Consider the following 13,022-nt stretch of genomic DNA (forward strand, 5'->3'; position numbering starts at 1 on the left):
ATTGGTCTTATGGCTAGGGAAGTGTTTCAGAAAGAAGGATTTAGTCATCTCCTCCCATGTTCCAATCGACCTAGGTCTCAAAGAGTACAACCAGCTTTTGGCTTTGTCCTTCAAGGAGAAAGGGAAGAACTTCAGTCGCACAGCATCGGCATTGTCGGCTCGGTTATAGAACGTGGCTACCACCTCCTCGAATTCTCTGATATGCATGTATGGGCTTTCGTTTTCCATTCCATGAAATGTAGGCAAGAGTTGAATCATGCCAGGTTTAAAGTCTAATGTGGGCATATTAGGAGGGAAGATAATGCATGAAGGTGTGGAAGTGTGAGTGGGATGGAGGTAGTCATTGAGAGTTCTTGGTTGGATGTCATCATTGCGAGCCATTGCGAATGGGTTATTATCAGCGAAAGTTTGTGGAGAAGCAGGATTGGTGGAAGGAGTTCCGGTAGGAGTGGCAGATGAATTGGAAGAAGTGTCACTGGAAGTTTCGTGATGATTCATCCACTCTCGGAAATCAGAATTAGATGTATTTTATGTTTCTCTTTTTTTTTTTTTATTGATTTTTTTTTTTTGTTAAACTTGTTCCCAGGTAGAATTGGAGGTTTTCAGGTGATCTCCAACGCCTTACTAGAACTCCCCGAGGTTACTGAGTAAGTATGGTGGATCACAAGTCAACCTTTTCGACCAAACAACCTTTAAGCAAAGTGAAATTGCTTATTTTGACAAAACAAGCTTGGTTTTCTTATAGTAATAAGTTCAACAATGTAATAGTGCAAAGGTAGATGCTCGAAATGTTCCCAGACCGATTGGGAAGGTTGCCAAGGTACCGCTTTAGGCCCACACTTGCCTAGACAGAACTCCCCGAGGTTCCCAGGTAAGTGTGGAGGGTAACGCTATCACAAACCTTATTTAACAACCAATCTTTCTAGACAGAACAATATCGGTTTCTACCATTTGTAATATTACACAATTGTTCCCAATACTAAGTGTTTTATGATTGAAATTTTATGAACAATTTTATGTTGTTTTTTTTTTTTTTAGAAAGCCTAAATTCTAAGGAAAACTAAGGCAAATGAAAAGAAAAACCTAAACTAAGTAACAAAATAAAAAAAAACACAAAACAAAATAAAATAAAATAAAGAAAAGAAAATTAAAGTGAAGTGAAGAGAAAATAACAAGCTCAATCTATTTTTTTTCAAATATGTATTAAACTAAAAAAAAAATAGAATAGAAATTAAGAAAGAAAAATGGAGTAAGAATTAAAAAAAAATTATCTAAATATATATGGTTTTTTTTTTTTAAAAACAAAAAGAGAAGAAAAATGGAAAAGAAAAAAAGAAATAGAAATAAGAATAAATATATATCTTTTTTTTTTTTTTTTCTGTTTTTGCTTTTTTTTTTTTTTAGATATGTATATATATATATGAATATAAATATATATATTTTTGCCGAAAAAAAAGGAAAGTATAAAAGAAAAGAAGAAAAAATATATATATATATAAGGAAAGAATTTTTTTTTTTTTAGTTTTTTTTCTTTTTATTTTTGTTATAATAATAATCTAATTAATTAAAAAAATAGTAAATAAAAAAAATACTAACACAATATTTATTCCAACAAAAACACAAATAAAGTTACTAATATTTTTGTAAAAATTTCACTAAACCTTTGAAAATTTACCTCCCCGGCAACGGCGCCAAAATTTGTTTAACGCCCAAAATGTGACAACCACTAAGCGGTGGTTGTAGTATAATCGGGCGGTCGATCCACAAGGAGGTAACCTAAAATCAAAAGATTAGTAGAAAATAACACAAAAAGTTAGTAACAAGAAATAAATACAATTTTAAATGGAAAAAGGTTTGAGATTTTGGTATTGTATTTTTTTAATGAAATGATAAAGTGAGATAAATGTAAGATGTAATCAAGAGTTTGAGAAATGGAAAGGTTTCAAGAATCATCTATATGCTTGCTTAGTTACTTAGTTACTTGATTTACAAAAATACACAAGTAAATAGTTCACATCCCAACATTTACTTGGAAAATCTAACATTAAAGTCCATATTCTTTTCTAACAAAAGTCCATTTGAGTTATAAAGTTCTTTACTTTAAAAGCACAAAGTTAATCTTATGAAAAATCTAAAAATGACAAAATACCCAAGGGCAATAATGCAATAGAAGATTAGACATAAAATTATGTATCAATATTACTTTTACTAATTAGAAGCACATAGAAAGAGCATGACTAATCCTATATACTATTAGCATAAGTAAATAAAGATAACAAAATAAAGATAGAGATGAAAGAACATAAATAACTCAAATATATTACATTAAGAACATAGTAAATCAAAGTAGCAAAATAACATCACTTGCATATGGAATCATCCCTAACCTTCCTAGGAAGATTAGGCCATTATGCTCATGATTCTCACAAAATTCTAAGAAGAAAATATGAGAAGAAAGTGAGTGGAAATTTTGCTATAGTTTCTCTACTCTAAAAATTACATACCAAATGTGAAGAAAGTGTCCCTATTTATAGATGGGGAAAAGGACTAAAAAGAAATTAAACAACAAAATGGGGTTTACAAAATAAATCTGAAAATATTAATAATAAAATATGATTTTGAAAAATCAAATCTTATTATCAATATTACCCTAGCTATTTTTGTGTATAGTCAAAATGCTTTTTTTCTAAAATACCACAAAAACATAATCTATAAAGCTCAAAATAGCAATTTATAAAGCCCAATACCCACAAAACATGGCTGGTGACACAAGAGGGTTTTGACCCATTTTCAACCAATGAGAGAGTGCCACGTAGGCAGCCTTGGCTGAAGAAAATGCCTCGGGCCTTGACTGGGTCGTTGGGTGCTTTGGGCCTTTGGACATGGAATGATCACGTTAACATGCTGAAGGATATGCATATATGTGCATATGGGTCAATGCATTTGGGCCTTTGGTGATGAATGGCTTGACTTGGGCCTTTGCTGAAGGAGAAAAGGAGGTCACGTTGGAATGAAGAAGGAAAATATGCATATATGTGCATATGGTCAATGCAGGTGGAGACAGGTGGCGCAAGCTGGAGGAGCTGCCTGGGACACGTGGCAGGCTGGGAGCGCGACAAGTGGCTGCTGGAGAGAAGGGAAAGCTTTGGGCCTGTGGTGCTTTGGGCCGAATTTCTGGGCTTCAATTTTTGCAAAAATGCCAACTTTTCCTCCTTTATTTCTTTATTTCTTTTCTTTATGCCAAAATGCACTTTAATTCCTACAAAATAACAATAAATTAAATTCTAATAAAATATTTTCATTTATAAAATAAATCATATTAATTCCATGAAAATATTAATTAAAACTTAATTTATTTTGACAATTAAAATCAACAAATGTGCATTTTTCACCACTAATCAGTGGCCCTATCTAAACTCCTAAACTAGTAAGGGTTACCTTGGCCAGAAGGACCCGCGGCTGCTCTGGATAGGATCCGCTCCTCGCCCAATGTCTGGGCGACCTCCAACGCCCGCTTCTTGTTTCTCACGAGGGGAACCTCATCCTCCTCGTCCTCCTCATCTTCATTCCCCGCGACCTCCTCCATGATGATGGGCCTGGTATCGCGAGCTGGGGGAAAGCCCCGGGGCCTCCTTAGGTTCAGAGTCTGATTTGGGAAAATTAGCTTGCAGGCCACCATCGTCTCGTCTGTTACGAGCACGCGATAATCCTTCTCACTGGGGGGCAAGCCCGCTAGTCTCTCGTACTGGGCCCCGAGGGTCACAGATTTCTCTGTCCTCGCAAAGATAGCTGCAGGATTAATCTAAGTCAGAAAGGGATACAGGAGGAGTTGTATGATACTTAACTTACGAGCTAAGGTTGAAAAACACTTACGAGGACGATTGAAGTAGTGGAGCTCGCAGTTCCTGAACCCCGTCGACATAAAGAATTGATCTTTGAAGTCGTTGGGGTGGCTAGGCAGCTCGATGACCACAGCCGTGTTGGGGAATCGGGTTAAGTAATAAAACCCGTCGCCTTGCCCCCGCTGATCCGGCCTGGCCTTGAGGCAGAAAAAATACAAAATATCCGCAGGAGTGGGGACCTCCCACTCGTGCTTCAAAAATAAATATCTCAACCCCGCCAACAACCGATAAGAGTTGGGGGGGAGCTGAAATGGGGCCAACCTCACGTGATTTAGGAAGTCGGCAAAATACTGGTCCAGCGGGAGGAAGGCCCACGCCTTGAAATGCTCGCCGCTCCAGGCCACGAATTCCTCGTCGAGCGGCGCGCAGCTCCGCTCGCCTTCAGTGGGAGGTCGGGCAATCACTGACTCTCTCCCCAGCCCGATGTTGTGGGAGAGGAATAGCTTGTTGATCTTCGTCTGGTCGGTAATCTTTGAGATGATCCTCTCCGCCTCAAAGAACGCGTCAGGAGCCACCTCGAGTTCCTGCTCCACTGCCGGCCCAAAGTTGGGGATCGGGGATTCCGGCATCACCGCCTTTCCTTTGTCTTGCTGGGAGGCCGAGCTGCCGACGGTCTTCTTTGGAGCGTTCCTCTTCGGTGCCATCTGGTCGCCTAGCGAACAAAAGAAAAGATTTCAGAAAAGGCGACCTAAGCATGAGGAAGAATCAAAGTGTTCTTTGCACGAGCTGAGGTAAGCCCAGCCCGTGGAGAGTGAGACCATGCAGTTCTATGAACACGCGCCTGTGCTCCCAACAGATCCCCGATTACTCGGAATTCGTGTGTCAGGAGGGTCAGGATAGAATTTGCCTTGGAGGGAAAGTTTCAGTAGGCAAAGAGGGCAAAATCGCCTGTGAAGCGTGTCCCCTAAGCTACTCGGTTTTGCACCCAAAATTCCAAAACTCCTAACCAGAAATTTTCCCCAGAAAATGCATCCTGTAAACCATACTCCTAAATGATTTCCTACAGCAAAAATACCCTAACCTAAAAGGCTTTCACCCTTCATACCCACAAAAACCAGTAAACCCTTGCATGTGGCTACAATAAATATTTACCTAGGCTATAGTGAAAAATATTTTCAAAACATGCATAGTCAGGAGGACTTACAGAGTGTTTGGCTGGAAGGTGGATGAAGGTGTCGCCTAGGTGGGAGCTTCGTCGGAGTATTTGTTTCCAAAGCTTTGAAGGAGTCCTTACGCTTGAGCTTCTTGAACGCTGAATGACAGTCGGAAAGAATAGGGTTTTTCTTCTGAGATGAAGAGAGAAGAAGGAGAGAGTGTCTGAGAAATTTCAAATGAAAGGGTGGCCCATGCGTAGGGTGGCCACCCCTTTTATATACGCGAAGGGTCACGTAAAGAGGGTCGTTGGATGGCCTTGATGTGGGATCCAAGGCCCTCCACTCGAAATACGAAACGACGGCTGGGCATAGGCTGGGCCATTAAATGCGGTTCTCGGAAGATGTACCGTCACCAACCATGATGTTCCACGTATCAGGTGCCTGCGTAAAATGTGGAATGTGAAGAGTTCATGGGGAAGCCGAAAAGCCCCTAGTGTGGCCTTGTACGACGTCGTATGCCACGATCAGGAGCTTGGGGGGCAGATGTACACCCTGATTTTCTCGCGGGCTGATTAGCGAGCTGAGCTATGGCCTAAGCATGATTATCTCGTGGACATCCCCAAAACCAGAGCTGCCATCATAAGATCATACCTCCTTAGCTCAAGGTAACCTGAGGGTTCGCCTCTGGTTACTTATGGACTGAGTCCGGGCTCTGAAGGCCGAAGGTCGAGTTAAGTATCCAGCTCGTGGTACGAGCTAGAGTTGGAGGCTATGACCCTTTATAAAGTCAACCACGCAAGGTAAACGTGCATATATCAGACATCACGTGTATGATATATCCCTGACTTCTCAGACACGCAGCATGAACGTGCGTATTCAGACACCCACGACTGGGTTGGGCCGTGCGACCCATTATCCCCTTACCTATTGATTTGACCACACTTATGTGTCAGGTTTAGGAATTAATCATGAATGTCACAGAGTTGATTCGATAGGTAAGAAGGTCACGGGATGACCTTCTTACCAACTCTCAGGTGCCTTCTCCTATAAATATGGAGACCCTGGGAGTTAATAGGGGTTGAATTCTCAATTGTAAGAAATACCCTGTAATCAAATACCTAGTATATATCAATAATACTGACTAGTGGAGTAGAATGATTTTAACCTTTGAACCACTTAAAAAATGTGTCTTGAGTCACCATTTCATTTTCTAAGATCATATATCTGTTTCGGTTCACCCTAAGCACTAATCCCTTTATCTTCTCTTCTTAATTACCTGTTGGCGAAGAACCGCGTCAACAAACCGATTACCCATGCCTATTCAAATCGATGAACTTAGTTACTAAAAATACTTTCAAAAGAATATTCTAAACATGTTCTAGATCTTAGATTTACCAAATTTCATTGTGGAGAATCTTAAAAAGAACTTGTGAATTAGTGTCGAGAATCAAAAAGAAGGAGGTGCTTCTATCCTGGTGGCAACTGTGGCAGAGGACGAGATCTCACATTGAGTAGTAGAGTAAGAGAAAAGGAGAATGGGTCGATTGGAGTTGAGAGAGAGAAGTGAGAGAGTGAGACGAGAAGTGAGAGAGTGCAACGGAGAGACGCGAGAAAGGAGAGATGATGAGGGTATTTTGGGCTATTTTTGAAATTGGAGCATAATAATTTCAATTTTTTTTAGTTATATGGCATATTTTGTAAATAGAAAGTGTTACTAAGCATATAACCTCAAACTTCCCTTTTTCATTTTGACATAAAATAATAAATTGTTTTAATGATGATAATTTTCCCACATCCAAATACTCTTCCTTCCATACTTTCGTACTTGGCCGATTCAGAAGTTGCAGAACTTAAAAAAAAGAAACCTTACATTTGCAGAAAAAAGGGATAGTGAGAGGAGAGAGAGCCATTTCATATGAAAGAAATAAAACTCTCCATTTCCTTTTCCTTCAACTGAAAAAGACAGAGAAGCACATATTACTTAACATATTCATAAACCCTCTAAACCCTGGTCTGAACCACCATGCCCTGTTCGACTCTCTTTCACGGCTATATCAGAACCATGTCTCTAGGACCCACTACCACCACCACCACCAATTCTCTTGCTCTCTTCAAGACCCACCGCAAGTTTATGGCAGTTGAACCTCCTCGGTTGCTGGGTTTTTTCGCCAGGCACCGGACCTACTATACCCGCAATGTTGGCTTCTGGAATGTCTACCGGGCGCCGCGTTACTTGGCTTGCCGAGAACTCACATGCTTGGCTTCTTCCGGGACCGTTGAGGTGAATGGGGGTCAGAGCCGGCAGCGGCAGCGGCAGAAAGGGGCTGCTACGCCGCCGTTGTGGCAGCAGCAGAGTCTGAATTACGGCCGCTATGCTTATCAGGATGCGTCAAGCAGTGAGGATTCGGACCGCGAAGTCGGGTCTTCTAGGAAAGAACCGGTTAGTTTTTGGTGTACCCATATTTGTTGGTTCCGTAATTACAGACAGGGATTGTTTGTGTGAACTCACATATATATATATATATATTATATTTATAAGCTTCTATGACATTGGAATATAATATCATACTGTTTATGGGATTGTAGCTATCAAGTAATGCGGTGTTAATGTTGTGTTTTAGTTCTGTTCCTGTTGTAATCTTCCTGTAATATGTAGTGCGTCTTGATGTTCTTCTAGATAATTTAAGTGGTTCTTCTCTAGCATGTACAGAGTGAAGTATCTAAGTTCTGTTCATGATTCAGTGTGGTTCAACTCTTGATAACATTGATGAATGGAGTTGGAAATTAACCATGTTGCTCCGTAATGAGGAAGAACAAGAAGTGATTTCAAGAGAGAAAAAAGACAGGCGTGATTTTGATCAACTTTCAGCATTGGCAGCCAGAATGGGTTTATATAGGTATTTTTGTTTCTAGGCTTCTAAAACTGTGCACTTCCTTATTTTATGTCATTTATTCAAACCTGTTTAATCCTTTTATTTAACTTTTGCAGCCGTCAATATAACAAAGTAGTCGTCTTTAGTAAAGCTCCTCTACCAAACTACCGATCAGATTTGGATACTAAGCGCCCACAGAGAGAGGTATTATTTTTTTTTAAAGTGAAGTCGACCACTTAGTTTCTTGTGTTATGTTAAAGATAAACAAACTCATATTTGTGAGTATAGGTATAGCTGACATTTCTTGATTACCCACTTTCAACTAGTGGTGGAGTTGCGACAAAAAAACTAGTGGTGGAGTTTGTGGTCTATGGACTGGAACCATATTTGCTATACTAGCTTTGCATGTTGTTGAAGATGACACAATGTGTTTTAAGTATTTTGTTTTGTTTTCTTGTAGCAAAATGGAGGATCCCTAGTCCTCAGCCTTCTTCTTTGTTTCTTCTTATCTAATATAGACGCTTAGACTTTTAGTTTCTCATATATGTAGATATCTTTTTTCTTTGTTAATGAAAAGGGTAATGTTGATGATGCTGGTTCTGTATTTTACTTTGTTACCATCAATTACTCACTTCTTAAATCATGTTTAGGTGATAATACCTTATGGACTTCAATCAGAAGTAGACTATCTTCTTAGAGCCCATCTCTCTCAAAAGGCAAGTGGCAGGGAAGGTTTATCAGATAATTTATTGTCAAGATCAAGCAGCAGGGATAGCATTGTCTCTGATGAGGGGTTTTATGAGCAGCAGGAGCCATCAGTCCGTCGTAGTGTTGCTATGGAAAAAATCCTTCAACACAAAAGTTTGAACATGCGTAATCAGCAGCAAGAATGGCAGGTCACTTATACTTCTTTTCTTTTATTGTCTTTTCATTTACATGGCCTTAGCCCCTCACACATTTTAGCTTTTTTGTACAGGAATCTCCTGAAGGTCAAAAGATGCTTGAACTTCGTAAAAGTCTTCCAGCATATAAAGAGAGAGAAGCATTGCTAAAAGTTATATCAGAAAATCAGGTTTGCTATGTTTATGATATTTTGATTGATTGATCATGGTTTATTGTTTTTACACGTATATGCTTTCTCATCCAGAAGTGAAGAGTAGCTTAAGATATGATCTCTCTTAAGTTTTCTGCAGTCCCATTACTCCTTAAATAATAAAAATCATATATCGCTTAATTTACCCTGGGTTTATTATTGTATTATATATTCTGATCTTCTGTCCAAGGGGAAATTTCAGTTCTTCAACTGGTTGAGCTAGTCATTGATATAAGATTCATTGGTTCATTGCTAACCTTGGGTTTTCCTTTTCTTTTAAGATAAGAAACATGGTCTGATATTATTTAAGATGAAATGAGAGTAAAAAAGTTACAACCAGGTACACCAATTCCTAGGTTAATACCTAGCTCAACCAGTTGATATAAGATTGAAAGTGGCAGTTGAACTTGAAAGAAGAATGCATCAGTGGGATCAAGTAGAACATAGTGGAGGATGGAATCAGGTCTAAAAAAAAAGAGAGAAAGAAGCTAAAAGGGGAATGGTCTCAAATGATATTTAAGGAGCAACAAGCACTTAGATTTAAATCTAAGTTTCAATGGGCCAAGAAGGGAGATGGGAATACGAGACCTTTTTACAATCTAATGAATGCTAGAAAAGCAAAAAACTTCATCTAAAAAATTGAAAGAAACGATAAAACATTTTAGACAGAGAATGAGGTTGAAGAGGAAGTTGTAGGTTTTTACAAATCCTTATACTAGTCGGCCCAACCCAAGATACATTTATTGGTTATGAGGTGCTGGAGTGGAGCGGACTCTCTCAAATTGTGTTTATTCGGTTGGAAAGTCTAGAATTTAGGGCAGAGAAAAAGTATATGTTTTTTTTCTTATATTTCACGTATAGTAGGACAACCTTTTATAGTGTTTACAAATGACAAAGTTAGGAAATATACTTAAATGCTAAGGATACAATCGGCCTACCAAGGAAAGTAATAAACTATATTTACATCAAATATACACTTAGCAAAAATAGAATGATTTAAAGAAATCAAGGAGATTTTGTCAGAGAATCAAAATTTTCCACCACTCCCCCTCAAGCTCATCTAAATAAGTCTTCCATGGCCAGCTTGCACACCATATTTTCGAATTGCTTTCTAGGCAATATTTTTGTGAGAATGTCAGCCACTTGTTCACTCGTAGGAACATAAGACATGCATATTAATCCAGTGTCTAACTTTTCTTTAATAAAGTGCTTATCAACCTCCACATGCTTTGTTCGATCATGTAACACTGGATTATGTGATATTGAAATAGCTGCCTTGTTGTCGCAGTACAACTCATTGGTAGCGAGTTGGTAATTTTCAGTTCCTCTAGGATCTTTTTAATCTCAAGGAATTCACAAATTCCTAGGGAAATTGCTCTGTACTCGGCCTCAGCACTACTTCTAGCCACCACTGCTTGTTTTTTTTGCTCTGCCAAGTTACTAAATTTCCTTCCACAAAGGTACAATACCCTGAAGTGGATCTTTGATCAATTACACTGCCAGCGCAATCTGCATGTGTATGCCTCCACTTGTATATGCCCTATTTTTTTATTTTAATAATAGTTCTCTTCCAGGTGATCCTTTTAGATACTATAGGATTCTAGACATTGCTTCAAAGTGTTCCTTACCTGGAGCATGCATATACTGGCTCACAAGACTTACTACAAATGTTATATTAGGTCGCGTGTGAGAGAGGTAAATTAGGCGTCCCACAAGGTGCTGGTACAGTTCCACATCTATTACATCTTCAACTTTAGCAAGAAGAAGCTTTTGGTTAGGTTCTAAGGGAGTCTCGGCAGCTTTACAACCAAGTAAACCAGTTTCACTTAGCAAGTCTAGGACATACTTGCGTTGGATACAACAATACCACATTTTGATCTAGCAAACTCCATGCCCAAGAAGTATTTCAACTCACCTAGATCATTAATTTCAAATTCAAAAGAAAGAGCTTTCTTTAAGCTGCCAATCTCTAATACATTATCCCCTATCAATATAATGTCATCAACATAAACAATCAAGACAAATAATTTGCCCTCCTTAGAGTGTTTATAGAACATTGTATGATCAACTTGACTTTGGATGTATCCATAACTTTTTACAACACCCCTAAAATGCTCAAAACATGCCCTTGGCGATTGCTTGAGGCTATATAAGGTCTTCTTTAGTTTACAGGTCTTTCCTTTATACCAAGTTTCTCCTCAAACACGGGTGGCAGCTACATAAACACTTCTTCTAATTTCCCATTAAGGAAAGTATTTTTTACATCCAATTGATGTAAACTCCAGTCAAGCTGTACTGCAAGGGATAACACTATACGAATCGAATTTGTTTTAGCAACAAGGGCAAAGGTTTCTTGGTAGTCAATGCCCTATGTTTGAATCCCTCCTGCTACCAATCTTGCTTTAAGTCTCTCTATACTCCCATCAAGCCTACATTTGATAGTAAGCACCCATTTACAACTTACAGATTTTTTATCATTTGGCAGCTCACTAACCTCCCAAGTCTCATTCTTTTTAAGAGCATTCATCTCCTCAAGAACCGCCAACTTCCAGTATGGATTATCTAAGGCTTGTTCAATATTTTTAGGAATTAGAATCTTGGATAGGTTTGTGGTAAAGGCTCTATATTTGCTGGATAGCTTTTGGTAGGACACATAATTGGAGATAGGATGATTTGTGTTGGTGCGAGTTCCTTTCCTAAGGGCTATAGGTAGATCCAAGTCTGAAAGAGATAAATCAAAAGGCAAAGAAATAGAAGTAGAAGTGTTACCTAGATTATTTTGGACCTTAGTTCCTGGAATTGATTGGGTTGTGCCATATTTGGAGGTAAAGTTTCACTATTGTGATGGTATCTCTTGCGAGTGTACACACGTAGTTCAGGCTGTGGTAGTATTTCTCCCCCTGTATTTGATTCTTCTAAGTTTGACTCCTGTAGATCAGAGTTTTCCATATTTTTCTTATTTAAAACACTTGTGTCCTGACTAGGCGAGGAACTGGGAAAAAATTGGTGTTGACATGTGCCAAAATTGATATTCACTCACTAGTTTCTCCCCCTGATTTTCAAGGAACTGGATATCCATACTTACATAGGTTTTTTAGTTTGAGGATTAAAACACTTTAAGTCTTTTTTTTTGTTAGGGGCGTAGCCTAAAAACACACTTTTCGGCCCTAGGATCTAATTTGGAGCAAAATTGATGAAGAATATGCACAAACACTATGCAGCCAAATGCTCACAAAGGAAGATTAGGAGTGATTCTATTAAAAGGAAAAAGTTCTTTAAATAAGGCTAAGGGTGTTTTATAGGTGAGAGCACGAGTTGGCATCCTGTTGATCAAATAACAAGCTGTTAAAATTTCATCACTCCAAAGATATTTTTGGAACATTCATTGAAAACATAATTTCCCTTCCTACCTCAAGTAAATGACGATTTTTATTCTCTGCAATACCATTTTGTTGGGGAGTGTCACGACAAGTGGAAGTATGAGTAATCCCTTTTTGTTTAACGCCTAAACGTGACTTCCATTTAGCGGTAGTCGTAGTATAGATCGGGCGGTCGATTCCAAAAGGAGGCAAATAAATAAAGTTAATCAATAAATAAAATTTAGAGATTAATAATGTGAGAAAAATAGAACAAGTGATATTTTTTTGTTGTTTTTGAAATTTAAATATTAGAAATAAAGATAGAATAAAGTGTGATGTAACAAATAGGTAACAAGTAGGAATGATCAAGAGTCACCAATATGCATACTTATTTATTTGGATCTTTGATTCACCAAAATTACACAAATGGATAGTTCACATCCCAACTATTCATTTGGAAGATTAACATTGAAGCACAAATATGTTTTACAAAAATGTATTCAAGTGATTATTATTCTTTACCATGGAATGATGAGATAAATCTTATGAGAAATCTAAAAATGACATTATACCATTGGTAATAATGCAATAAAAAATTAGACATAAAACCTAATACAAATATTACTTTTACTATTTATAAAATACATAGAAAGAGCATGACTAATTCTATATAGATTTAGCAAAAGTAAATATATATGAAT

General features: G+C 38.1%; 1 protein-coding gene across 2 annotated transcripts in view; it reads left to right on the forward strand.

The window, feature by feature from the left end:
- Positions 1–6,788: 6,788 nt before the first annotated feature.
- LOC133830908 (DExH-box ATP-dependent RNA helicase DExH3-like) overlaps positions 6,789–13,022 on the forward strand; it is a 52,947-nt gene continuing 46,713 nt past the window's right edge. For both annotated transcript variants that reach the window (XR_009892268.1, XM_062261024.1), the window contains exons 1-5: positions 6,789–7,436; positions 7,739–7,893; positions 7,986–8,073; positions 8,520–8,765; positions 8,846–8,941. Coding sequence is in view for 1 of the 2 variants with exons in the window: in XM_062261024.1 (XP_062117008.1) it covers positions 7,020–7,436; positions 7,739–7,893; positions 7,986–8,073; positions 8,520–8,765; positions 8,846–8,941 (1,002 nt within the window). In the remaining variant the exon portion in view is untranslated. The remainder of the gene's footprint in view (positions 7,437–7,738; positions 7,894–7,985; positions 8,074–8,519; positions 8,766–8,845; positions 8,942–13,022) is intronic.

The sequence above is a fragment of the Humulus lupulus genome, chromosome 4 (genome assembly GCF_963169125.1).
Source record: "Humulus lupulus chromosome 4, drHumLupu1.1, whole genome shotgun sequence".
NCBI lineage: Eukaryota > Viridiplantae > Streptophyta > Magnoliopsida > Rosales > Cannabaceae > Humulus > Humulus lupulus.